We start from the raw sequence: 26,688 nt of genomic DNA, 5'->3' as shown, positions 1-26,688 counted from the left end.
ATCTGGCCCAGAGCAAATGATTTCCATTGTCCCCTGCACCTGGGATCCTGTCCATTTAAGAAATGGTAACTCCATACCAGGCAATTTCTCTAACCAGACAGCACAGGTCACCCTTCTTCAAGTAGAAGCCCTGGAAAGACATCGGTGCACTGAATGAGAATACTGGTCTGCTTCTCCAAAGCCACATTTCAGTCACCCTGGCAGCTGTAACACAGCTGTAAGATGAAATCAGACCACTTGAAAGCGGAGAGTATTTTAATGGTTTAAAATAAAATCAAACTCGATGAGCTTATGGTAAGAAAACAACTGAGCCCAGGCAGTTCCAGGAGCCGAGCAGCCAGTCAAGCCAGGCATACCCACCCGAGCACAGGGATACCTCATCTGCACAGGCTGCTCCTCGCTAGGCTCCAGAGCTCCTGCTTGTTAAATGCTGCTCAGCCAGGCCCAGCTTACCCACACACCTCAGCTCAGCTCAACAGGCAGCTCCTGGTCGCATCCTGCCTTGTCACGGAGCACAAGGATGCTCAAGGAGGGTCACACCTTGGCTGGTGCCACCAGGAAGGGGCTTTGAAGTAAGGGCAATGCACAGCAGTTGTATGTGGTAGAGGGCTGCTCTGCGTGTGTGGAGGGAGCCACCGTTAGAATGGGAATGTTTTCGTTTCACTATTACTGGGCTGCTGCAGGCTGTCAGCATGAGCCTGTGATTTGCAAGAATTGATTACCGAGTTCACTCGAAACCCCCTTAAACTTCTATTAATCCTGCAGTTGCAGAACGTCCTCCTCCACAGAACATTTAACATTAAAAACCAGGTGATCAACAAGATATAAAACAAATGGGAAGCGACCAGCTCCCCCTGGCTATGGTGAGGCAGCCAAGGACTTGGGATTGTGTGTGTTTCCCCCTGGGAAGGCGGCATCACCTAGCGCTGCACAGGATCACATCTAGTCCTGCGTGACCACGGTTTCACACCTCAGTGTCTCCTCCTGTCCAGCACGAAAGGGATTCCTCCCTCTGGTTCTGGGGCCATGGGGCTGCAAACGTGTTTTATTTCAATTCAGAAGACTTTACCCAGAAACTGATTTTCAGCAGATTTTAAAGGGCACCTGCACAAAGGTCTCTGCTCAACGCTTCAGGTGCCACTGGCTCCTGTGAGCTGCTCCTTCTCCTCTGTTAAATGCTTCTAACACCTTGCAGCAATGTGGAGCAAATTAACAGGAATGCTCACAATAGGTAAAAGAACACCTCAGCAATCAGGAATAAAGGTTATCTTACACTAAAATCCCTTCAGCAGGCTGTATGCATGCCAGTCTTTGGGTGTAAACACAAAAACCAGAGGCACAAGGGGGTGTGCAGGCAAGGAGTTATCTCAGTGCCCATCTCCAGAGATGGTGGCTGGACCAGGCACACTGATCCTAACGGGAAGGAAGATGACAGCAGCCCAGCGATGCGCTGTGCACCTCCACTCAGCTGTTTTTAAAGTAGCTCTTTTGCTGCTTGCTTCAGCCCTCTGCAAACCTCCAGAGCAAAGCCTCAGCCTGGCGCTGCGGTGGTTTAATTTGGGGATCCTGCTTGGCTCTTCCCTCACGCTGACGCTGGCAGGAACCGCATGCACAGGCTTAAAGGGGAAAAAGCAGGATCTGGGCAGAGTTGCGGCTGCCCAGCACAGCCGGGAGCTGCTGCTCCTTCCTTTCATCACACTAAACCCAGGAGGCTTGTGAAAGGCGGGACAGCAGCAGGTTCACAGGACAAAGAGGTTTGAGCATTAGCCCCGCAGGTGGTTCTTGCGCCCAAATTAGAGTGCAGGTCATGCAACGCTCATGCTGCTGCAATGGGCACTAAATCCAGAGCTGCTGGAAGCCCATCAGCAGCTCTGCGGAGGTCCCAGGGCACAGAGGTATTCAGGGCTGTTGGGCTGGCTCTAGCAGGCCCGAGCCAAAATGGGAGAGAGGAGAGAGGCAGGGAAGGACAGAGAAAAGGGTGGTGATGGAAAAATCTGTCTCGAACAGGCACTGTGAGATGCTGGCAGGTTGTGGGGACGAGAGCTCCAACCCTGAGCTGTGGCTGAGCCGCTCGGCTCCTCACTCCCCACGAGCACATCGTACCCTGTAATGCAAAAAGCATCTGTTTAAGCTGTTCCAACATGACAACGCACGCATGTAAGGTGGTACCCTGAGGAAAAATACCGTTTCCAAACCAACCAGCTCACGCTGAACATCTCAGCGTCGCACAGAGGAACTGGCTGTTGGCTTGCCAGTGAGTGGGGATTTAAAACAGTTTATTTGCCGAGCAAGCACACAAACAAAAGATCAATGAGAATAAATTAGACCGGCACAGACAGCAACAGAGACTGCATTGCACCCCCGAGAGACTGCACAAGCCTCTGTTTTCCCCATCCCCAGCCTAGCATGCGTAAGAGTGACTCATTTTTACTGCAGAAGTTGTAGGGCATAAAACATTTTGGAGCATGTCAGCTCAAACCAGGAGAAAAGCAGGTTTAACCTGAGCACAAGCAGCCTGGAGCTCACAGGGCATCTGCAGACATGGACCAACGCGTGCTGAACAAGGCTGATCATGAGCCAAAAGGTTTATAGCACACGATACAGCCACGTCAAGAGGCTCCGCGGGCATCCCCAGAATTTAAGGACAAGTGTACAGGATGGTGCTGAGTGGAAGGCTTCAGCGCTGCAGGAACATGACGGTGGTGAGAAATGGGAACAGTGGAAACAGCACAATGGCATGGGCAGATAAACAAGACAAGGGCAGTGGAGAGCAGGACAAAAGCAAGGCAGTGAGGGAGAAGGAGGAACGGGGATGGCATGGCTGCATGGAGACCACCAAAAAGCAGAGGAAGGCAGCACTGGGGCTGGAGAGCTGCACCTGAGGACCAGGGGAGGCTCTGCACCAGGAGGGCACGGACATGCTGCAGAGCCTGCAATACACACAGGCTAGGGGGGCACAGATGGGAGATGATGTCTGGCTCATCAGCCAAGTGAAAGCAGGTGCCAAAAGGAAACCAAAGAGGAAAATGAGAGGAAAAGCTATAGCAGGGTCTGCTTCCACAGAACGGCAAAGAAGGCACCTGAGCCTCTCCTATACAGCAGTGAGCTGCTTTCTAATTTGAACGATGGAGATGGACCAGAGCCAGAGCCTGATCCTGCACAGCTAAGCTGAAAGGACGGTGAAGACATTGGCTCCAACACTCAGAAGCGGAGAAGAAGTGTCAGCAAGGGGAACAAGCCCATTTATAACCACATCAGGTCACTGTGTGTGGGACTGAGACCCATCAGCCTGGGGGCAGACAACCCACAGGCTGGACCCCAGTGTTTGCAGTACCTTTAAAGGCATCATTCTGCTAGAGAGATTCAATGCTGTGTGATCCAAATACAGGCATTCTCCCTCCATTTGCAGGACAGACAATACCATCTATGCATGTAAACATGTAAACATCTCTTCTCACCAGAGCAGCCACTGGCTAACAAACTGCTGCATGAGGAATCAAGGGGCTGATACCAGAAATAAATCTCCATGTTAAGCATGAATAATTCTGAGACCCCAGTTTTCAGGTCCAAACCTTTTCATTTCCCACAAAACAGAGGGAGATGAAGAAGGGCGGATGGGGATGAAGGCTCCTGACATTCCTCCCCTCCTGGGAGCCAGGGGTAGGACACTCTGCAGACAGAGCTGATAAAAGCTCTTGTATGAAGCAAAAAGCCATCATTGATAGATTTTTGGTTCACAGAGACACAGCACACTGCAACCTCTCACTCTGCATGTTAAGGAGGTGACGAAGGGGGGAGGAGGGAGATTTATGGCAGCTCCCATCATAAAACGACCTGCTTTTTCCACACAGCACTTCCCAGATGGCTGATGCACACGGGGAGTTTCTAAGGGTGATCTGAAGGCTGGTGTTTGCCAGTCTATCCACACTGTACTGGCATTATGGAGCCCAGCTAGAAACGGAGAAGCTCTGACATTCACTCTCTCCCTGGTTGCTAGGTGAGAACAGTTTCTTGACTATTTTAGTAAAAGGACTGAAATTATACAACCAAAGAAAGACCCAATGCAGCAGAGCCCATTAGAGCCCTCCAGCTGCACACAGCCGAGCGCAGCCAGCGACGGAAAACGCGCACAAATAAGAGTTTCGGAGGCAGATGCATTTTTTAATAAGCCAGCAATTTGCTTCTCACGGATTCCCTCGCCAGGCTCCCAACTTGTGACTAACGAGCCCAATCCCATGCAGGGGCACTCAAGCCCCTCTCAGGCATTAGGCAACCCAAGAGCCGGCTCCGGGAGAGGACCAGGGTTTGGGTCATCTGATTCATCAGGCATTTTCTAACCTAGCAATTAGCATCACGTAACACACTCAGGGGATTATCATGAAGGAGGCTGCAAAGCAGCATGAGTTTTAAACTTGGAGGACAGCTTCTGTTGACCATCCTCACGCTAACCCTGGTCCCCTAGCAGTATACAAGCCCTTGGGCTCAGCCCTGGGCAGTCCTCTACAGCCATGGAAAGGCATGAGTGCACTTACCAGCTCGCAGGGCTGGCTGGGGTTTTGTCTCTCCCTTCTTCCCCCAAAAGCAAAACCATTCTGTGCCAAAGTGGGGCCTCAAGGCAAGCGCTCAGGTGCTCTGCAGAGGGGCAAGGGCATCTCTGGGGTTTACGGCTGCTTACTAAAGAAATATATTATATAGGGGCGACTGCAACACAAACCTCACAAACCTGCTGTCCGGCTGCGAATGGACCTCAGGGTGGGAGCAAGGAAGCTGCCAGGACATCTCAGGTCAGAGAGGAGCTGGATGGATGGACATAGCTGCGGTGTCACCAACACCCCCCAAAACACCAGCAGAGCTTTATGGGTAGCTGGGAGGAATAGCAAGACAGAGCAAGGGGTTGGGGGAGGCAGGAGGGCTGGGGACATCAAGTAGTTCCACCAGCTTCTTACTCTCAGCTTACACCTACTTTATTATTCAAGAACTTAGAAGCACAACATTTCCTTTCTTTCTTTCATCAAAGCAAGAGGCAGAAACAGCTTAAAGACTTCTACATTTCAGCTGTAGGCCTCTCAGGCCATGTTTTCCATTCCCCCTCATCCAATCTAGCCATCTCTCCCCGCCTCCCCAGGCTGAGATGACCATCAAATGCCACGAGACCACAACAGATGCAGATGACGCTGTTGTTATTTCGGTCGGCACGGGAAGCTGCTGCTCTCCATCTCCAGAGTAGGAGCCTCCTCCTGCTCTGTGCCCTGCACCACGGCAGGTCCCCCACCTCCGCTGGCCCCAGCACGGCATCAGCATCGCTGCCAGCACAGCCTGCGTGACATTTGGTTCAACTCAAACAATTAGGGCAACAACAACATCAAGTGATGCTGAGAAATCCCATGACCTGAAGCCATAATGCTGCTAAACCACACACTGATCACCCTTCCTTCCTAGCCAGAGACTGAAGCAGCAACGCTCAGGTGGCACAGGGAGAACCAGGCTCCTGCTTGGCCATGAGCCACTGCTGGGCTGATGGAGGAAGAGGCAGCCCAACATTACTGCAGGACCTGAGGGCTCCAGCTTTCAGATTATCACCCATGGGATTTAAAGGGCATCTAACCCACCACAGATCCCCATCTGCAGCACTTCCAGAGGCACTCAAACCCCTCCTGCCTCCCCCCTGTTCCCTCCTCAGGGGACTTTAGGTCTGCAAAACACTCAAGAGCTGCCAGAGACATTGAAGTCTCCATGACAAAACACTTCAAAATGAGGATTTCTCTTGTGTTTGGGGAACTTCATACAAGTGAAGTGTTTTTGGTTGTGGACCAGGAGAGGGCCGGGTACCCCATCTGCTGCTCTCACTGACCAATAGCAGCAGACACTTCACTAGCTCTGCATGGCCACAGCTGTGAGAAGGAGCACAGGATGGCTCCAGGGCCCCATTTTAAAGAGGACATTTATTTAAGCCTGCATGCTATTTGGCAATGGCAGGATTTGTACATGACCTGGACTAAACTAAGCTTCTCTTTTACATGCACTGATTTGTCACCAAGCCCACATAAAACCAATCCTCAAGATTTCACTCAAGCCTGAGGAGGAGCAGCAGTAGAACCTGAAGAGTTGGGAGGCACAAAAAATACAGCAGCAACCCTGCGAAGGGAAAATAAAACTCCAGTGTATTCCTCACTTCTCCCAAGCGAGTCCTCGGAGGAGACAGACCTTCTGCATCCAAGGGGGTAACAGGAACCAAGCTGGTCCACTCCTGTGGACCTGCAGTTGTGACCAAGCCTTGCTCCCAGGGAGAGCTCTCAGAGGCCAAAATTAACTCACAGTGCTCACAGATTTGTATTAAGTCCTAACTCTCCCCGGTGATGATGATGATGACTAAAGGTCTGGAAATCAGAGCTCAACCTCGAGCCAAGGGACTCAGGTGACAGCCAGCCTGATGTCCAGCTAAAGAAACTGCAGGACGAGTGGGTATCATGGTTTTTACACTCCAGACTGTGCATTTCACAGCTGACCTTCGAGCAGCATTACCCGACCGGGTGTACATGACATGGGGCAGTCAGAAACCTGCTCATGTGAAGCCGTGGGGCTGCAGGGAGGTGCGGAGCGCCCGGCCCCACGCCGCAGTCTGGTGCCGTTGAGTCAGCCCTGTGAGTCAGCCGTGGCTCAGCACTGCTGGCACCAGTGCCCCAGGAGCACAGAGGAGGAGCATCTCTGTGCCAGCCACCCCAGCGCACCTCTCCTGCATCTCCCTGCATGTGTATTCCCAGCAGCATGGTCCCCTTCTCCCTGCCGTGGCCTGCAGGATGCTTCTTAACATCACCATGAAATGCCTAACCTGCTTTCAGCGCAGGACACAAGCGAGAAGCTGCACCAAGCCTCAGAAGCTGCCGAAATTGCTGGGAAAGAAGCTGGATGTACTCGTTTGGAAGCTGCCAGGCAGCACGTAGGCTCTCAGCAACGTCTGGAGATGTGGGGAGATGCCACAAGAGTGAGAGGAGAAGGAAGGAGGAGAAGTCTCAGGCAGAGAGATGCTGCTCCCACAGTACTGGATCTGTAACACGCACGGTCTGCAGGCTCACGGCTTTGCGCCTATTTTTTCTCCTAAAGACAGTTTATTCCGTTAACTTTAAGGAACCCAAAAGCCAGAATTGTTGCTCTAGAAACGATTTTGAAGGAAACAACTTTAAAAGCTTTAGCACTGAACATACTGCACCCAAACCACCCCCTTTAAACCAGTGCTGGGCTCCTGGAGCCCATCTCCCGCAAGGGAACAAACCCTGAGCAGTGCTGGGAGCTGGCTCAGCATCAGGGCGCAGCGAAGGCACGCTGGCTGGGGGCAGGCTGCTGCAAGCAACACCAGATCAAGAATGAAATCGCTTACTTGTTCGCTTTCTGAACACCTCAGCACTCTGCCAGCAGCGCATGCTCCTCAGCCAGCTCGGTGAGTGGGCTGCAAGAGCAGCGCTGAAGGAAGGAGGGCAGGTTGAGCTGCCCTACTGCAGCATGAGCTGGGACAAACCTCTGCCCTCAAACACTCACCTCTGCCTGGGTGCAGCTGGAAAAGCCATCCCAGTGATGGGAGGCACTGGTGCTCAGGGTAAGTACTACGAGCACACAAGGGATGGAGGTTAATGTTTGCAACCTGATGGCAAGGGGACAGTGCCATCTGTGCACCAAGGTGGCAAACACAGGCCATGAGGCATGTGGGCTCATTCCAGCTATCCCAGCACAGGCTGTCACATCACACTGGGCCAGGGTGGGCTTTGCTGTCCTTCCACAGCAAGGCAAACCCAGGACAGATGCTTTCTTGCACCACACAGAGTGCACGCACGTCAAAGCTGAGCCAGAGCTATTCAGGGACAGAAAAACAGGCAACAGATAGGCTGTGCTAAGGAAAATGAGTCACCGCAACAAACCAGGATGAGGATTCACTATTGTTTAAACATTTGAAGAGGGGAAAAAATAGGCCACTACAGGCAAGAAGAGCACTCTCCTAGCTCTCAGCTCCCACATCCTCACAGCCGAGTTCCACTTGGCTGCGGAATACCCCAGCAAAACTACCCTTACACACACAACAGCCTGTGTACAACAGCTTAACTGCGTTACATAAATCATCTAAGGTCAACCCCGCAACTGGAACGCCGATGTTGCAATCCTGCTTCTCCCAAGAGATGAAATCAAGGTTGAGGAAGAGACCAGGAAAAAGCAGCCTCCCCATCCTCATGTTCTGCCCAGGGAAGGAGCAGGGGCTGCAGGGTGGGTTTGCTGCAGCCCTTTTGTCTGAGACAAAAGCCCGTCCTCTGACAGCCACGCACGCTTGAGGAGGAGTGTGCGGTGTCAGACCCATGTTGTTAGATGAGCACACCGATCCCATGGGCATAGGGCAGCCCTCTGCACTGCAAACATGCCTCTACCTGCTCAACGAAAGCCATCCTTGCGCCAGGACAAGGAACACAGGGACCTGAAACACCCCACGGTTGCAGTTGGGTGGTGTAAGAGGAGAGCAAGGTGCCAGCAAGTAGCTTCCCATCTCAAGCATCTGATTCCTGGAGTAAAGGATCTCAGAGAAGAGGAACAGGCTCCTACCAAGTCTCGGTCTGACTGCATGTTTATCTGCAGCTCCCTGCTGCTATCTCCTCCCCAATGGCTGAGTCACTTCCTCTCCTCATCTCCACCAAACAGGTTGCTAGAGCCTCGCCTACACCTTCACAGCGTCTGTGGAGCCCAGTTTGTCTTTAAATGTGTCTTTGAGCACCATGACCACCTCTGACTGTCCTGTGTGCAGGTGGGAGCTGCGCTGCTGCCCCTCGGCTCGGCTCTGATGCTCGCATACCCGCTTCCCCAGGAAGAACAAGCTCTGAAGAGGAAGAGGAAGACAAGACCGAAGAGATAGAATCCCACTCCTGCTGAAAGCAGGGTCCGACGCAAAGTGGTGTATCACGGGCTGTGGTGATGCTCCTCTGCACCCTGCAGCAGCCGCAGCCTGTCCCCAGTTTTCTCCTCTGCTCCCCTACCCTGCTGCTCTCCTTTTAGTTTCATTTCCTTCTCGCTGTTGCCAGCAGAAAGATTTCCAACACCTCTGCAGCCAGAGACCAGAGCCCTCTTAACTGCTGGCAGTCATGGAAAGCACGCTGGTGGAGCCCTACCATGACATTTTAGCTGTCATGAGGGTCAGACAGCCCTGAAGCGAGTTTGGGCAACCAAGTACTGAACATGGCAGAAAAAGCCTTGACAAAGCAGAAGCTATGGTTCCAGCTAATCAGTTTTGCCTTGCCCTAGCCATCCTCCCTCCAAAGGTAAAACCCCTTGACATATTCAAGTGAGCCACTAGAGACGATGAATGTACTTGGGAACACAGGGCTCCGACAAGCACCACACTGCTTGGAGAGCAAGCAGGGATCACCTGTGTCAGGCTGTAACCCCCTCTGCTGCACAAGGGCAGGGGGCCACCCCTCCTCCCACCACTGCAAACCCAAACTGATTCATTCTCCAACGCTCTCCCATCCACATACCCCAAATGCAAACCCAACACTTCATCCCTGCCAAGGCCCATTGGTACGAGCTGTCCTCTAACAAATGAATTCATGTTTTGAGACTTTCTCACCCACAGGGAGCTCAGCAACTGTGAAAATTACCATTTGGCACATGGAAACCCACAGAAAAACCAGGCCAGCCTCAGGACACTGGGCTCTAACTGCTCTGGTGGCTCTGACCTGTTAAGATCTGCCCTCCAGACTTCTGAACCAGAGGAGACTGGTCAACAGCTCCAGTAGGCTGACATAGCACAGACCACCTCACATGCTCATAGCCCATTTTATACCATTGCACAGTTACTGAGCCTTACCTGACCAGAAGTATTTCCAAATGCAGATTTCCTAGAAACTTCCAGAGAGAACCTATGCCAACCTCTGCCCATAAAGCCACAGCTAAGCCCCTTACAACCAAACAGCATTATCTGCTTCATGTCTAAGCTTTGCTACAGCTCTTCCCAACTGCTTACCAATCACACAGCCCGGTCACCATCTCTGTAAACACACAGGGCCATGGTGGGCAAGAGCCATGTATACCAGCCACTCGTCTCCCATGACGTGACCTACCTAACCATGACACAGCCAGGCTGAAACACCCATAGCAGCACCAGTGCTTCCCAGAAACAAGGCATGTGTTGAGGATGCAGACATGCTGCATCCACCAAAGCAACCTTGGCAGCGGGTTGAACAGGGGCAGACAGGTGACCTTAATGACTTCAGGGTCCCAAGGACCACTTGTACCAACCCCAAAGAGCTGATCTAACCACTCCAACAGGCCCAGACGGCCACATCACTAAGTCACACCTACAGCTCACCATTACAGCCTCTAGACAGATTTACACACGTCTGACAATGCCTGTGCACACACCAACTGGAAATAATTGTTCAGTTTAAAGCCCCAAAACAACAAAACATGTCTGGAGAGGATACAGATGTATTTACACAGACATACACGCATACCTCAGGTTTACTTGAGGCAGATGCATGCAAGTTCATGTTTTTACTACTTGTTTTTCTTTCAAAGAGTACTCATGTTTATCCTCTGATTTATCCTCTAAATTCTTATTAGCAGGCCCAGCACTGTTCCTTAGCTTGTCTAAGCTACAGTTCATGAACTGGACTACTTAGAAATAGAATGGGCCCCTAGCCAGAAGAAGAAGTGCCTCCCCACAAAGCATTCTCTTGCTCCAGTTAAACACTGGATACTGTGTGTTCCCCCCAGCCCAAACATCCACATTTTGAGGGTGGACTATGTAATTTCTGTACCTGTGTCTGAGTCTTTTTGATCTCCATTTGTTCCAACAGTGAAAGGCAACTTCCGTTTGGTCGTTCGCTCCTTCACCTCTTTGCCGCCATCGCTCCGGTCCAACTTCGGAGTCTTGGTGAGAGAAACTTTATCTTTATCCTACAAAGAGAAGGGACCGGATTAGCAAGAGCCTTCCCCAGACTGTGTTCACCTAAACCCCCCAATGTCCTACACCAGCCTCATGCAGCACTTGTCCTTCCCTTTTCACCTTGGGTTTCCAGCATCTGGGTTTAACATCCTGCTAAAATCAGCATCCACCAAGCTAAGAACCAAACCAGAGAAGAGCAAAGCCAAACAAGGTTGCTGCATGGTGCCAAAACTGCAACCAATTTATGTGAAAACAGAGCAGATGCTGTGTGTGAAGCTGCGAGCACAGGGGGAAGGCAGGCTGGGGTGCGGGAGCCCAAGGATTCCCAACACAACCACCCTCATCACTTGGGAAGGGTTTCCTGATCCCCAGCACACAGAGCACGTCTGTGGGATGCACAAAAAAACAGCACTAAAGCCCTTGGCTCCAAGTGGAGAGCTGATGGCTTCTCCTTGGGACCTGAGGTATTTCTAGTACAAGAACGTGGCACTGCTACTTGAGCTTACATGGTAACATGTTATTCCAGAGAATATTCAGGCAGATGGTAACTCTGCAAACATCACTGACTGTCACAGGACCAGCACTGCAGCCAAATGCACTGCACAGGAAGGGTAATGACTTCATATCAGTACAGAATCCCAGACTGGTTTGGGTTGGAAAGGACCTTAAAGCTCCTCCAGCTCCAACCCCTGCCACGGGCAGGGACCCCTTCCACTGGAGCAGCTTGCTCCAAGCCCCTGTGTCCAACCTGGCCTTGAGCACTGCCAGGGATGGGGCAGCCACAGCTTCTCTGGGCACCCTGTGCCAGCGCCTCAGCACCCTCCCAGGGAAGAGCTTCTGCCTAAGAGCTCAGCTCAGTCTCCCCTCGGGCAGGTTCAAGCCATTCCCCTTGGCCTGTCCCTACAGGCCCTTGTCCCAAGCCCCTCTCCAGGTTTCTTGCAGCCCCTTTAGGCACTGGAGCTGCTCTAAAGTCCCCCAGGAGCCTTCATACGAGAAGCAGTATTATTGTAAGCAAGTGCTCCTGGATGAAACACTGTGCCACTGCTCTAACAACAAGGCCAGAACAAGCAGCTTTGTGACAGATCTGATTTCAATAACCCAGCAAAACCTGGACCCTGAGCTCTAGCTACGAAGTTAAATTAAAGACTCTCGATTCAGTAAATCACGCGAGACCATCGCTGGAAACTCAGACAAGCAAATCTAACAGAAATTCCCTTGTTGAGAGCAGCCTGGTCACGCTGTCTGCATCAGGCTCAGCACCCTGGCAGGTGCCTCCTGTGCCAGCAGTCACAAGACTGCGGCGTCACAGTGTACGTTGCTCCTTCCTCTTCCAAAGTTTCTGTCTGGCAACCAGACTTCACCCCCAGATTAGAGAGAAACCCTCTACTGGGATAGAGAGGTTGTGTCTGCACCCTCCTCGTGATGGGCAGTGTGACAACCCCATGTCTGCACACCCAGCACTCGGCCCCTCGCACCAGTCAAGGCTAAGAAAATGGGCTGGGGAATCCCTTTTTTGGTAAAGCAAGCTAAACAAACCTGTCTGACAGGGGCTGGTGGGAGCCAAGGCATGTTTAGAGCCCAAGAAGGGCAGCCCTGCTCCAGAGCAGCCCTTCCTCGGCACAGGAGGCAGCAGAGCAATGGGAGAGTCAGCACAGCCAAAATAAACACTCCAGCATTTCACTTAAACACTCTGGATTTAAATGCTTTTGTCTTTTTTTTTCTGATGTGAACAGAAATAGTTTGCCATAACAAATAATGCTGTTTCTATTGCCAGCTGCAGTTTGGAGCAGCTGAGAGGTGGGAGGCAGGCCAGGGACCACGGATCACCTCCCAGGTCCATCTGGTTGCAAGCAGGGATGTGGGTCTGTCTTTTCCCTCCCCAGTTTAATGCAAGCTCCAACAGCAACACTACACTTGAACCCCACTAACACTGCACCAGTGCTGAGACCATGCTGATGCCGGGTAAAGCATCATCGACTGCTGAGATGTGGCCCCATCACAAAACTCAACAGCACTTCAAGACAACATTCAGCCCTACAATTTTTACCCTTAAAAATCAGAGCCTCAGACACGAGAATGAAACCAGAGAGTACCACATGCATACCTCTTCCTCTGCTGCCTGTGCCTAAGGGTACACCTGCATCGGAGCTGCTCCACTATCACAGAGCCATGGGATGAAGAGGGACTTCATCCTGCTCTGGAAGTGCATTTGCACCTTTCAAAGCCATGTCCTGCAGCTCAGGTTCACCAGCACTGAGTGGTGGCAATCCTTGGTAAGAGACAACCCCAAAAGACTCCAAGTTGGATCAGCCACAGCTGATGCTTCAGAAGTGACATGTCCCTGCACTCATGGGCTGTACTGCAGTTTCCTCACCCACACCCTTACAGCAGGCTGCTCCACACAGTATTTCAGTAGCAGGATACTCCTTGCCTGCTCTCGCAGCAGTAGGGCACGACATGGCTGAGCCCCTGCGCCCTGCAGTGGGATTTCCTACACTCCCACCACTTCTCCCAGACACCAGTTTCATGTTGAGAACAAGAGGTTCATTGTGCTCCATGCAAAAAAAAAAAAACCCGTGATTTTTTCAGCGTTTTGCTACCTTAAAATACATTTCAACTGGACCAAACCCATCATATCATGTCCTGAGGCTTTTTTGCAGCCCAAAAAGCCCCACAAGCATCCCAGCTCCGGGCATCAGTTGGCAATGCTCCTGCTCCTGCACCCCACTTCAAAGCAAAGATGATGGGTGACAGCTTGTTTCAAACATACCTTCTCTAAAATTCCCTTAATCTTAGGATTTGGCTGTGTGGTGTGAAAGCCTGAACCTGCAGGCACAAGGGGCTGTATCTGCAAGCCAGGTTAGTCTCCTGCTGCATTAATGCCAGGTGGGATCTCAGCACTCCGGAATCAAGAAAAAAGCAGGACAGGTAAAAATGCAACTTATTGTACAAAATTACTGCAGTGTTGTCAAAAGCTCTGAGTTGGGGGAAAGAAAAAGTAGAGGAATTAGGCAAAAACCCTTTCCAGACCAGACACTGAGCCCAGCATGGAAGTGGGAATGGCTGCGTGGATCCCAGCGTCGGGCACGCTCGGGCAATGTTCTGTTTGCATTCATCCTAACGCTTAGAGCTGCTAATCCAGTAAGTTCAGCACAATTAAATACCAAGGAACGAAGGAAGCAGCAGCAGTCCCGGCACCACTTTGAAGATTAATTTGTACAGTAGCAGAAGGATAACCTTTTATACTAATTGGAGCAAGGAAGATCCAAACTTTGCTCCTCCATGGAAAGCAGCGACCTGCTGAAGACGCCTGGAGCTGTTGGTGAAACCACCACAGAGAAATTAAAGCAGCTTGGAGAGTCATATTCTTGACAGTAACATGTGTTTGTGTTGTCTTCCTTTAAGTTTTACTTCCCTAATTATTTCCAACTTTGTAATGAAGACTGTCATCCTTTTCTCGAGTAAAAGCTGGTTTCAGTTTTAGGTCTCCTCATGTTTGAAGTAAGCTCAAACTCATCTGAATCACATTTCACAAAAGGAACAAATCCAAATTAAACGATATTGCAGAGAAACTTGGATCAGCATCTGTGTGTGAGACAGGCTTGAGTCTTTCAACGGCTGGGACAGCTCTTGCCGAGGGTAAGAGGGACTCTGGTGAATGCGGGTGCTGTTGAGAGATCAGCAACAGAACCAAGTTCCCCTTTGTGGGTGTTAATAAAAGCTGCTTTGGCAAAGGAGATGGCAAACTGTGACTCCAGGAAAAAGTCCCCTGCTGTCATGTTATGTTCTTAGTAAGGTTTATTACGGGAAGAACTCAAACCGATAACAAACTGGACCCCACCAGCTGCCTGATGCGAGCTGCTGCGGTGACACTGACTTCTCTTTACAACAAAGATCTCTAAATCAGCAGGAGAGAGACCCTGATATCAATCTTCTTGGGTCACTTATGACATACACGAATAAAACCCACTTTCCAGCCTCACAAAGAACTCCATCTAGACTAGCTTGCTGCCCCATTGCCGGTCTGCAGGGCAAACCCAAACATGTTTTTCTTTTTGATGCAAAATTGTACACTTAAACCCATGCAAAGAAATCTGTACTTCCAGTGGGAAGCTGAGCCAGTCCCTAGCTTGCTTTACAGGACAGACGATGCATCTGCAGCCTGCTCCTCCCCTCCATCCATCCATGCCCACACACAAGCCATGAACCCCCTGCCTATGACCGAGGGCTGTGCCAGAGCAGTGCCTACACTTCAATACTGAAAAAACCTGACTCACATCCCAGCTGCTTATGCAAAGACTTGTATCACCAGCACTGGAAATCCCCAAAGCCCTTTGTTCTCCAAAATGAGTTGAAAATATTTCAGTTTGCAATGCCAGTAAAAGGCACGCAGCAATGAACAAAACTAGCACCGGGAGCCTGGGAGGAGAAGGCCAGAAGGACCATGGGCTCCAATGCCTGTACCCCTGGGTGATGCTCCATGCAAAGCTAGCACACCAAACTCTTGCTGTGGGCAAAACAACCCACAACGTTGCTGCAAAAAGCAAATGCAAGAACAAGAGTTTCCCTGCACTAATACAGGCAGTAGTGTGTCATTCCATGACTAGACTCTGCCATGGGGGCAGAGAAGGGGCAGGAGAAGGGTCCTCAGCCTGCAGTACGAAAGGGGTTGGGCAGTGTTTTATTCAGAGAGCATGATGGACATGATAGGAACCAAACCCCAGCATTGCCTAAATCTGGGTCCTTTCTAGCCTTTCCAAACCCAGAGTACAACACATAGACATGCACTCAAAGTTCCAAGAAGGCTGAACTTACGTCTTTATCAATGCTGCAATAAAACACTTGAAGCTCAGAGACAACTGGAGCTGAAGCCCCATTCCTGCATGCCTCAGGTGCTAAGGCTGGCAAGAAATACAACTCAAAAGGACTATGGGCTGCTTATCTTCATGGAAACGCTGGCTCTGAAGTCACCGAGGGCTTTGCATGTTCTGTGCCCTGGGGAGTGGCTCTGTGCTGGACACACAGCCCAGCACTCATTTGGACAGTACAGGAAGGCCCTACCAGTCAGACAAGTTTCAGGAAGAACAGAGAAGTAACAACTGTGTTCCCTTTTCCGAAACTGGCAGAAGAGGGAGGATAAAGAGCAAAAAGCTGCTTTTAAACCTCTGTAAGCTCCTACAAGCAAACCCCAGGGTCAAGCACCATTCTGCTCAGCGTTCAGTTCAACCACTGCAGCAAAAACGCAATTCAGATGATGCAAGAGAGAGCATCTCCCCATAAAGAGACAAATCTTCCACCACAGCCCCTGCGCACGCCGTGTAACCACGCAGCGAGCGGTCCCAGGCACATCAGGAAATGGTTTTGACAACTGATATAATTCTTGCTGCGGTGCTCTGCTCTGCCTAACTCATGAGTAATCTGCTCCTGGTATGGGAATCCGTGGATCTACACCAGAAAGGAGAATTATTCATATATGGCATGCATATTTCTACAAAACCCTTCAGTCTGAACTCAACCGGAGCGGAGCGCCCGCCCTGGGCAGCCTCTGTGCAGCCATATAAGGCTGGCAAGGGCCCGGCCAGCCACCCTGCTGCCACTGCTAACCCCAGAAGAAACAGCTCCTCACTCAACAGCAGCGAAGCAGACACAGCATCTAACACTGTCACCATGGAGGGCAACAGAGACATGGTCTTCAAACCACTTTGCTCTCATGGCTGCGTTGGCACAAGCGACATCACACTAGTTAATGCATCCCTCCTACAGAAGGGCAGGAGCAGAGAGGAAGGAGGAGTTCTCTCTTGTGATTAGCTCTACAACAGAAAGGCAACAGCTCACATCCTCGCCCACAATGCACAAACCCTCCCGGAGAGCCTGGCTTTAGTGTGTTCAAGAGCAGAACTCATGTTTCCAGGACTGCTGAGCATCCTGCACTGCTGCTCACCTTCAGTGCTGAGCCTCAGAGCTCTAACATGTAAAGCCTGTGTGATGCTAAAATGACTGTTGGTATTATGGTCACACTGAAAGGAAACCACACAAGTGGCACTGCAGCTACTGCTGTGCCATGCTGTACCTGTGCACCACGGCTCCAGCTCTGCCGCAGCCACTCTGCCTTCCCTAGTGAGCCTCCATCAGCAAGCGTATGCCAAGTCCCAGGCTCAGGCCATTGGAAGTGTTGACAGAGGCAAGATAGATTAAAAGCAGCGGCTGGCTTGACAGGCAGGTACAACAGCTCTGGAAGGAGGAGATCTAATGACCGCGTGCTTTTACCCTGAGTCACTGCTCCAGCTCACACTTCAGAGTCAACCAGAAACAGGGCTATTTGCTGCACCATGTCCTTCGGCCACTTAGGCTGGATCTCAGCTCAGTCCCCAAAGGACAAGGGCGTGTGAGTTTCTCCTCCATTGAGAAGACCAGAATGAAGAGAGCAGAAAGGCTCTTCCCTGTCCTTACTCAATACCACTGGGTGCAGGTCTGCACTGATGCCTCTGAGTGGGAAGCATAAAATTATTTGTGTCCTACTTATTTAGCCAGCGGGAGACAACTCCAGCTCCCGGCGTCCCCAGCGCCTCTCAACAAACCTGCTCTGTAAATAACATGCAGCCTCTAAGCTGCTGCGAGTGGATGAAATAAAATGGGAGTTGATTCATATTATAACTCAACGTCTCCCTGCTGAAGCACCTGCACCAACATAAAGCTTCTTACCCAGCGCAGTTAAAACCCTCTATTTACATATCCTACGCTGCTGGGCTGCCTCATTTGCCAGGGTAAATGCTGGTATCTCCCCGACACAACAGGGCAGCTGCTTCATCTCCAACATCCCTGCTCTCAGTTTTTGCCCAGCTCCTGGAAGCCCCATGCTGTGCCACAGCAAAGTGCATGTGCCAAGAGCAGGAGCGCTGGCTCCCAAACTGGACCTGTGCATGCACCATGATGCAGAAAGGTGAACAGATGCTATCAGTGTGCTCAATAACCAAATTTCTGCCTGGGATTTTCCCTGTGGTTATTTGTCATCTTCCTCATGTTGTCAGTAAGATGACCTCAATCAATAGGAGTTACTATCAACAACACGGGTGGGACTGCAGGGAACATCACAGAGCAAGAGACACAGCACCACTGGTGTTCGCAACCCTCAGTTTCAGCTCCCGGGGCTGGGAAGGAACTCCTGAGGGAATGCTGAGAAACCGGAGCAAGATGAAGGGAAGTGGATGATGATTGCTTCCTGAGCAGAATACAGTGGATGTAGGGTTTAATTTTTATTTAAAGGTAGCATTTGTACACAGCAACTATTTACTGGAAACTACCTATACTGAGAAGGATGATAAAAGCTGAATGAGAGGAGGCAGAGTTAAAGCCTGGAGCAAAGCAAGAATCTGGGAACAAAGAGAAGTATGAACTTATGTGTCCTTAAACTCAGACTTCACCTCAGTAACCTCACCTCAAGCCCTGTCAAAACCTGAACACCTCAAAGAAAACTCCAGAAGCAGTAATTTTGTCAGAGCAGCTCACACGGAGTCTCTGGTCAGGCCATGCTCAGAGCCCCAGACTCTGGGTGAAGCAAGATCAACAGTCTGACACAGATGTGGCAATTACAGCCAGAGGAGGAGAAACTCCTCCCTTGCACACACACACCTGAGCCATCACTGCACTACCTGGTCCTTCCACAGTTCAGTGTAGAGAGCCTTAAAAATGTACAGTGCTTGCAGAAAAGGCTCTTCCAAAGCATCTCCACACTGCTAGTCCAAGTCAGGTCTACCTGGCCACAGCACTTCCCAGGAAGTGTTGCAGAAACCAAGAAAGAAAGTGGATCCCATCAGCTGGCCCAATACCAGCCATAGATTTGATTCATGATAACAGCCCGCAGGAGCCTCCTGCCACATGAAATATTGTGATGGCTTGACGGCATCAGGGACAGCGTCCATAAAGGAAGGTGAGTGAACCAAACATGGTACCTTTTTCCCCGTTTGTTTCTCCACCATGTCGTTGCTGAGAGAGAAGTCTTCTGGCTGTGGTGTTTTAGAACACCCACCCTTGGGCATCGTTCTGCCTTCCTTACTTGATCTTCATTTATGCTGCCATTGCTTCATCATCAACCGTCTGTTTGGAGAGAGGAAAAGAGAAGTTAGGCAATCAAAAGCATCTTTACACTGGGGGAAAAAAAGACAAGACACTTCCTACAGGGATACCCAGCACCCCACAACTCTTCAGTGTCAATACCAGGAGGGCTGAGTACCTCCAAATGCCAGGCACCACAGATCAGCTGGCTTCTGCACCTTCTGAATTAGAAGCAAGGTGGAACCTGCAGCAGCAAACATGACTTGTTTCATGAGCAAGGGACAGCCTGAGATGGATCATGCCCAAACAGAGAGCAACATCCCTCCTGTTCTTCACCTCCAGCATCACTCCAAGCCCACATAAAGCTCCTTGCAGCTACAGCTCCATCCAGAGTGTAGCAACGTGGGGACGGATCGCCAGGGATGTGCCCGGGGCAGGAACAGCTCTGCTGCCCCAGCCAGTCACACTGAATTCCCAGACACTCACAGGACAGGCACACATATCCCTAAATTACAAAACCCATGTATAAAACACACTTTTTGAACATGTCAGTATCATGAGATGAGACCAGAAAGCGCCCAGGGGTCTCAGTGTTCCCGGAGCGGTTTGTCCTGGGCTCCTCACCCCAATACCTTCGGCTAGGTAGAGACAATTTGGAGAATAACAAAGCGCTCCCTGCTCCTGCCATGTGTTGCCTGGTTACAGAGCTGAAAAGACAACTAATATCTGAAATACAGCAGAGCACAAGCTGCGACAGGGATCAGAAATACCGGCTAAAACCAAGGTAGGTCTCTTCAGATTAACAAAAATATCTCCTCTCCTGAGACCAGAGGCTAAAAAGCATCTGTGCAACAGAACATCTCCAAGAAGTGACCCACATCAATCCCTACAGCAAAGGTCTCCTTGTACTTACGCTGGAACGGCATAAACAGGCACCATTTGAAAACTCTGTCCCCAGCTAATTGCCACCTGACAACACTACACATTGCACCCATTAACTTCTTATAATAGTGGCTGGGTTTCTGCAGAGCCACAATAGCAGGAAATCGTCCAGGAACAAAGTCATGCAGCGCTCCATCACAAGATGGGAATTCTGTGGGCGGGGAGAGAGAAAGAAAACAGAGGCGAGGAGAGGAGCCAAAGCCTCCTGCCTGCTCAGGGCCGGGGGATGAGGCAGTGAGGAGCTGGGTCCGTGTCCCAAGCAGCACCGGAGAGCCCAGCACCACCTCACCTGCAGCAGCCAGGGCAGGACAGGGATTTAAGGCTGGAGGAACACCAGCATGGTGCTTCCATCAGCCTTCTGTTTTAGAAGTTCCCTGGAAATCCCTTCATAACTTGCCTCGTTTGCTCTTCAGAGGCTTTAGGGCTCTTTGGGTTGGTTTGTGTTGTTTTTTTCTTTACAACACAGCGCTGCAGCAGCACTAATGCCCACATTAAACCGCAGTGCTAAGACATCCCAGAGGTGACATTTTCAGCAGGAGACTGCGCTTTCCAAGGTGGCTAATCCTGTGTTCTAACTCCCTTGCCTTGGCCATGGGATAGCTACTGATGTTTAGGAATGAAGGCTTTGGGGTTTGAAGCCTCTTCCTGTCACCCTGCTCGACACAGGGATGGTGGTGCTGGCTTTTGGGACCCCCAACCCTTTGCTTTTAGCTGCAAGAGCAGGAAAGGACATGAGCTGGCAAAGACACAAGCAGGCTGATCAGCACTCCTCATTACTGAAGCTGGGAAGCAAAAACAGGGGGGACGTACAGAAAATTCAGGATAGCCACCCAGCAAGTCCATGCAGAGCAAATGGGGAAAGGAAAGCTGTTAAGAGTGAGGGATGACCACAGAAATCTGCTCTTCCTCACATGAAGTACCTGCAGCAAGTGCCCAAGTTAAGCCCCACAAGGGCTGACTGACAACAGCACCTTAGAAAGGCAGCACGTCCATCCTCAGCATGCTGGGGGCTGGAGCTGCACATCCAGGCAGGGGTTCACTGCCTATGAGATGTCACATTCTACAGCAGCATGGCTTTCCTGGCGCCGGAGATGCTTCACCATCCATAGATCTGGAGCCCGGGGTGTCCCCTCCATGCTGCACATTGTTGGGGTCCCAGGAGCTGCAATTACTTCCCTCTAGAAGCAGCTTCAACCATTTACAGCTGCAAGAACCTCACTTTATCAGCCGCCGAGAACCAATTTGTGAAGCTTAAGGATTTTCCCCCTCGCTTTCATCTACTGGTGCTCATTAAGGTGAGATGAAGGAGAGATGAGCAAGTGCCTGTGCTGGGGAGGAGGCAGGAGCACCGGGTCAGTAGGGAGGACATGGAGCCAGCCACCTGAACAGATTCACTTCAACATTCGTTGCAAATCTAAGGAGTGGAAATTCAGACGTGCCAGGCCATGGAGATTTATTTGCACTTGGCAAAGGATATTAGAAACAAGCAGCTTCACTTATGGTCATGAACACAGGCACCAGCGCGGCTGGTAACAGGACAAGCTCTGCTCCCGACCATGAACAGCCCCAAATGAAACCCACAGTTTCCAGTGCCTCTTGGCCTGCACGCTGCCAATTTATTCCCAACCAAACTGCCCATTCCCGATGCCTTTGTGGCTGTTTGTAACCAGGGTAGGCACCTATTCACGTGGAGCTTTGAAAACCTGTTTAACTGAGAAAAGGCCAGACGGATGCGAGATTAATTCTGCAGCCCTTCTGTTCCTCTAGCTGACTCATTACACTTGGAAAGCTGGCTGCCTCGCCGTGTAAACAGAGCACTGGCCTGGTTAACAGCTTGGAGGGAGTAGTGCATTTGCACAACAATTACCAACAACTCGCAGCCTTCAGTTCATTTTTAAGCACGTTTAATAAGACTCAGAGGGGAGGCATAAATTCCCGGTTTGGAGGAGCTATTCCCCAGCTCAAAGCATTTAGAAGGGCTGCAGGATTACAATTTGCCTTCTATCCTTCGTAATGTGGGAGCCGGACAAGACACCCCCTTTTCAGGACACCCTTCTCAACCCCAGCTCCCTACCAGGAGACGATCATCACCCTTCCTATTTTGTAAACAATTAACTAAGCTCCTTGAACGAGATGATTACACGTCTGCAGCACAATGAGAAGTGGGAGACCAAGTGAGCTCAACGGAATATAATCCCTCGTACTTCTCCAGGAAAACAAAGGAGCCATTTACCTCTGGCCAGTGGCCAGCCCTGGCTGTGTGCGCTGCCTTCCCGGTCCATGCCAGCCCCCCGGCCAGGCCGGCAGCAGCCCCCCGCACCGGCACAGCACAGGTCCCACGCCTTTCCCCTGGGAAAGCAGCCATGGGGAGCGGGAAGTCTGCCCTGGGATGCGGCCAGCCTGGATGTGGCAGCTCCGGCCGGTTCGGGATGGCCGGCTCCAGCCATGGCCGGTGGGAAGGCCACAGCGGGTCCAGGCTCTGCAGTTGCGCACACATGGCTTTGCCTGGAGAAATGGACACGACACCCAGCCCTGCGGGTGTCAGGGCACCCATGCTCCCTCCCGAGCACCCACAGCAGCCTCCAGGAGGGTGAAGAAACAGGACCACCGGGAGCACAACCCGGAGAGCGGCTGGAGCCGTGCCTAGCGAAGCCGGATGGGAACAGGAACGGCTCTGCAGAGCCAGACCCATGGGATCCGATCCTGTCGCCTCACTGGGGTGAGGAACTGGTTGGAAATGGGCTTTATTTCGCCCAGGGCATGCCAAGCCAGAGCCACACACTGAGACCAAACACTTCTGGGGAGGACCTCAAAAGGCAGCAGTCCCAGAAGGGATGGGAAGGGAAAGGGGGGGTCTCATCTGTTTCTCCGAGATGCAGGATGAGGAGAGCACTGCTGGCTCCATGCTCAGCCTGTCTGGCCATCCAGACAGCTACGAGGCATCAAGGGACCAGTCACACCGTTAGCCTGGATCAGGCTTCCTGTGAAGCCAACGGGCAAATCAGGCACAGAGAGAGACGGACGGCGCCCACCCTCAACCCAGCCAGCACCGAGGAGACTTCATCACCGAAGCAAACAGACCCCGTGTACATTTAACGTCCCATCCCTACCCCTCCTGCCTTCACCAGCACAAGCAGCGACATCCCCATCTGTGACAAAGGAAAATGCAAACACAGAGGTCCTCAAATGCTTTCAGCTGCACATCCAAGGCACAGTGACAGCTTTCCCTGCGCTGCCTGTCCCATCCCATCCCTCCAACCCTGCCCTCCTGCAGGTCCCTGCACCGGCTCTGCTCAGCCTCTCGCATCCCGCTGTGAGCAGAGCAGCCACACTGCTGCCATCTCTATCTGAAGCCACAACAAATTAGCTCATGCCCAAGATCTGTGCATTGGAGCCTGCCCATACCCTGCCAGCTTGGAGTAAAAAAGGTTGTGCAGACTTCTTTAAATGCCAGACAATAAGAAGAAAGCTGGCTGGAGGCTGTAACCGTCACACAGAACTCCAGTGCAGGGATGGCAATTAGAGGCACAGACGTTATTTGCACAAATCCAACACATTTGTTTGGTCTGAAAAGGTTGGAATATGAACAAGCCCCATCGAAACACGAAGATTTTAAAACCTTAGGCTCCTTTTGAGGACTCTGTCCCAGAAAAACAGGTGTCTTCAAATCTCTGAAAACTGCCTTAAAATAACAGCTCACACAGATCACGTCCAAAACTGGACTCCACCACATCCCCCCCACACACACACTGGAAAGCACGGGGAAAGGGACCAAAGTTAAAGTCTTTCAACATGCTGAGCTGTGCCCTTCTGCATCCTTGTCTGACACCTTCACTGAGATGGCTGTCACCCAGTGAAGACTGTGCCATACAGTGGCACCGGCTGAGCCTGCCCTAAATTCACAGTGTCCAACAAAGCCACCATCACACCTTCAACCTGCACTGTCCATGTGCACCCTCTGTCTGGTGCTGGTTCACTGACACGCTCCCAGCATCAAAGACCTGCTCCTCACCAGATTTCCTTCACCTGATAAAGCCCACACAACCTAAACTCGCTCACAAACGCTGGTGGGACGTGCACTTTGGGAAACCAGGAACAATCGTTCTTTGTGCTCCAGCTTGGCTCTGGAGGACTAAAGTCCATCTTTTTCCACCATGGGTACATAAGCCCAAGAGCAGCAGGAGGCCTGCAAGCCAGCAGTGCAAACACAGGTGTTTCATTCAGCAGCCTTACAATGGCTAATCACAAAGATTAGCTATTAATGAGATAGTGCAGAATTAGCACGAGGTGCTAATTCCTGCAGCCGTCACCCAAAACAAGGAGCACTGAGATCTCTGCCTTTCCCCGCTCAGAACACAGCTGGCTGGAAAGCACACTTGCCTGTTGGCACATCCGCGGTTCACAGTGGCACATCTAGCACAGCTCTGTCATACCCTCACCTTCAACTCAACATCTTTTCTCCACTTTCTTTATGGGGAACTTGGTATATTTCCGTTCCTGGCTTTTGACGGGGGATGTTGCTCCTTATCAATTCTTATAGATAGCACATCTTTCTTCACCTCTTTGCAAGGCTTCTCCTCCACCTGTTCTCACACTCAGTACCTGGTACCCACAATAACTACCCTTTCTCCTGCCTTTCTCAAATATTTATTTTTGCCTTAACCCACAGTGTTTCCTGACCTCCTCATGAGTCCGTAACTACTCATGTCTAGATGCACTTACACGTGGCTCAGGCAAGGCTTGCTTGCCGTCTCAGGTATACAGCAGCCAAGCAGACTATGTTACTAAAATTAAACTGAATTAATATTACCGAATTAAAGCAGTTCTTACTATTTCAATCATTTGTGAAACAGATGCCCTTTCCCAGTATTTCTTAGGGTACCCATGTCTTCAAGGCCCACAGTCAAGATGATGCTAAACACCGAGGCAGGCACCATAGATGTCCAGCTCCTCAACAGTTCTCCAGCAATGACTCACTACATTAAACCAGCCTCAGCATTAGAAGACCCAGCAACGGTCTCAAATGGTGACAACTCCATGTTTTAATATTACACTTTAACAAGATTATATTCTGGCCAACTACTCTCTGACTCAGAATACTCCAGCTGGGACAATCCTTGGGATGGTCCAAACTAAAGGCGAGCCCTGACAGCACCCTGCAGCCACGAACAACCACTCTGCCTGTGTGGTTTCTCCAGGAGCAGTTTTTCCCACAAACCCTTCCCTCAATTACCTATACGCAGCTGCCTCTTGACATTGCCACATTTCTGGATGCTGCTGATCACCTGGGCTCTGGCCAAGGTTGCAAAACTGTTGTCTCAGTCATTTCTGCAAGCTGCGGTCTGCAAGTGGGATCAGCTGTGATGAAACCTTTGGAGCGGCCAGCACGTTACAGGAAGGCTGGAGCAGCGTACAGCCCTGCCCCACCACCATTAGTCAGACTGGAAGAGCTGATTACGACACCTTTTTCCTCTCGGCGTGAGAGTGGGATGGCTCCAGATCACCAGCTCAGACCAAAACCTGCCAGGGACGGAGGACTCCACACAGAAACCCATCAGGCTTCAACCAGGGAAGAGCTGTAACCACATCGGCCAGCACAATCATCTACCAGACTTCTTGTACATCAACCTCTTTACAACAGTGATGAACTCCACTCGGATATTGCCACAGCTGCTGCATATGGGAGGAAAATTACTTCCCTAATGAAGTACGTCCTAAGGACTTAGAGCAGTACCAAGTGCACCTACAGAGTGATTTGCAGCAGTAACTCTAAGCACCATGTATTGCACATCACATGCACTGAAGAGGAAAACATGCAGCCCCAAACAGGAACAAAGTGCAACCCTGATGAACTGAGAGGTGCCAGGAGTGCAAAGCCTCTACCTGCAGCTCATCATGGATTAAGCCTCCCCATTCAAGTTGCCAAGAGCCTGTACCGAAGGTGCTGCCAGCAGGAGAAGACGGGGATTCCCCGGGGCTGCTTGATTCTGGGAACACTTAAACAACACAGCTCCGCACAATCAGCTCCATTCCCAGGACAGTTTGCTGCTGCTCGCTGTGGTTTGCTCTACAGCTCAAGGGGTTCATGAGCATCAGCCAAGCCCCGAAATGAGCTGAGCCTGACTTTCAAGACAGAGAAACACGTTATCAAAGACAATTCCTGACCATCACTGATCTTGATTTGATGCCAGCTGAATCACAGTGACCGAAAGGGCAGCAGATGAAGCAGCAGCAACTGAAGGTGCGCCAGCAGCGAGCTGCGTCACCTGCCCTACTGTGCCGATGGCAGCACGGGGACGTGGGCACGAGAGGCTGGCAGGGTCTGCTGGCACGTTCTGCTCTGTCCGAGGCTCCTCCGTGCTCCCCACCTGCGCATCTTCCATGTTCCCATTCCTGGCACAAGCAGTCTGTCCCAAGGGGAGGCTGTGGGGTGAACACCATTCCTACAGAAAGCTTGTGCTGGCTCCTGCAAGCCCCATCTGCTGCTTAGCTGCAGAAAGGGAAGGCCTGGGAAGCTAAAGGAGAGAAGAACGCATTTGTGCTTATTTTTATCCATCTACATTAGCACAGGTGTCTCCATTAGGTCGCTAAATCACCAATAACTGTGCCACACTCGCCTCTGACAATCACAGAATCAGACTGGTTTGGGCTGAAGGGACCTTAGAGCTCATGCAGATCCAACCCCTGCCACGGGCAGGGACCCCTTCCACTGGAGCAGCTTGCTCCAAGCCCCTGTGTCCAACCTGGCCTTGAGCACTGCCAGGGATGGGGCAGCC

The 26,688-nt window shown here is 51.2% G+C and overlaps 1 protein-coding gene across 3 annotated transcripts in view; it reads right to left on the bottom strand.

The window, feature by feature from the left end:
• The window catches only part of ANKRD11 (ankyrin repeat domain containing 11), a 152,705-nt gene that overhangs the window by 23,757 nt on the left and 102,260 nt on the right, over positions 1-26,688 (bottom strand). For all 3 annotated transcript variants that reach the window (XM_065661054.1, XM_065661052.1, XM_065661053.1), the window contains 2 exons: positions 18,868-19,012; positions 10,791-10,929 (listed from right to left, as the gene is read on the bottom strand). In XM_065661054.1, coding sequence (XP_065517126.1) covers positions 10,791-10,929; positions 18,868-18,954 — 226 coding nt within the window. In that variant the 5' untranslated portion in view covers positions 18,955-19,012. The remainder of the gene's footprint in view (positions 1-10,790; positions 10,930-18,867; positions 19,013-26,688) is intronic.

This window comes from Lathamus discolor, chromosome Z (genome assembly GCF_037157495.1).
Source record: "Lathamus discolor isolate bLatDis1 chromosome Z, bLatDis1.hap1, whole genome shotgun sequence".
NCBI lineage: Eukaryota > Metazoa > Chordata > Aves > Psittaciformes > Psittacidae > Lathamus > Lathamus discolor.
This window is presented reverse-complemented; position numbering and strand designations above follow the sequence as displayed.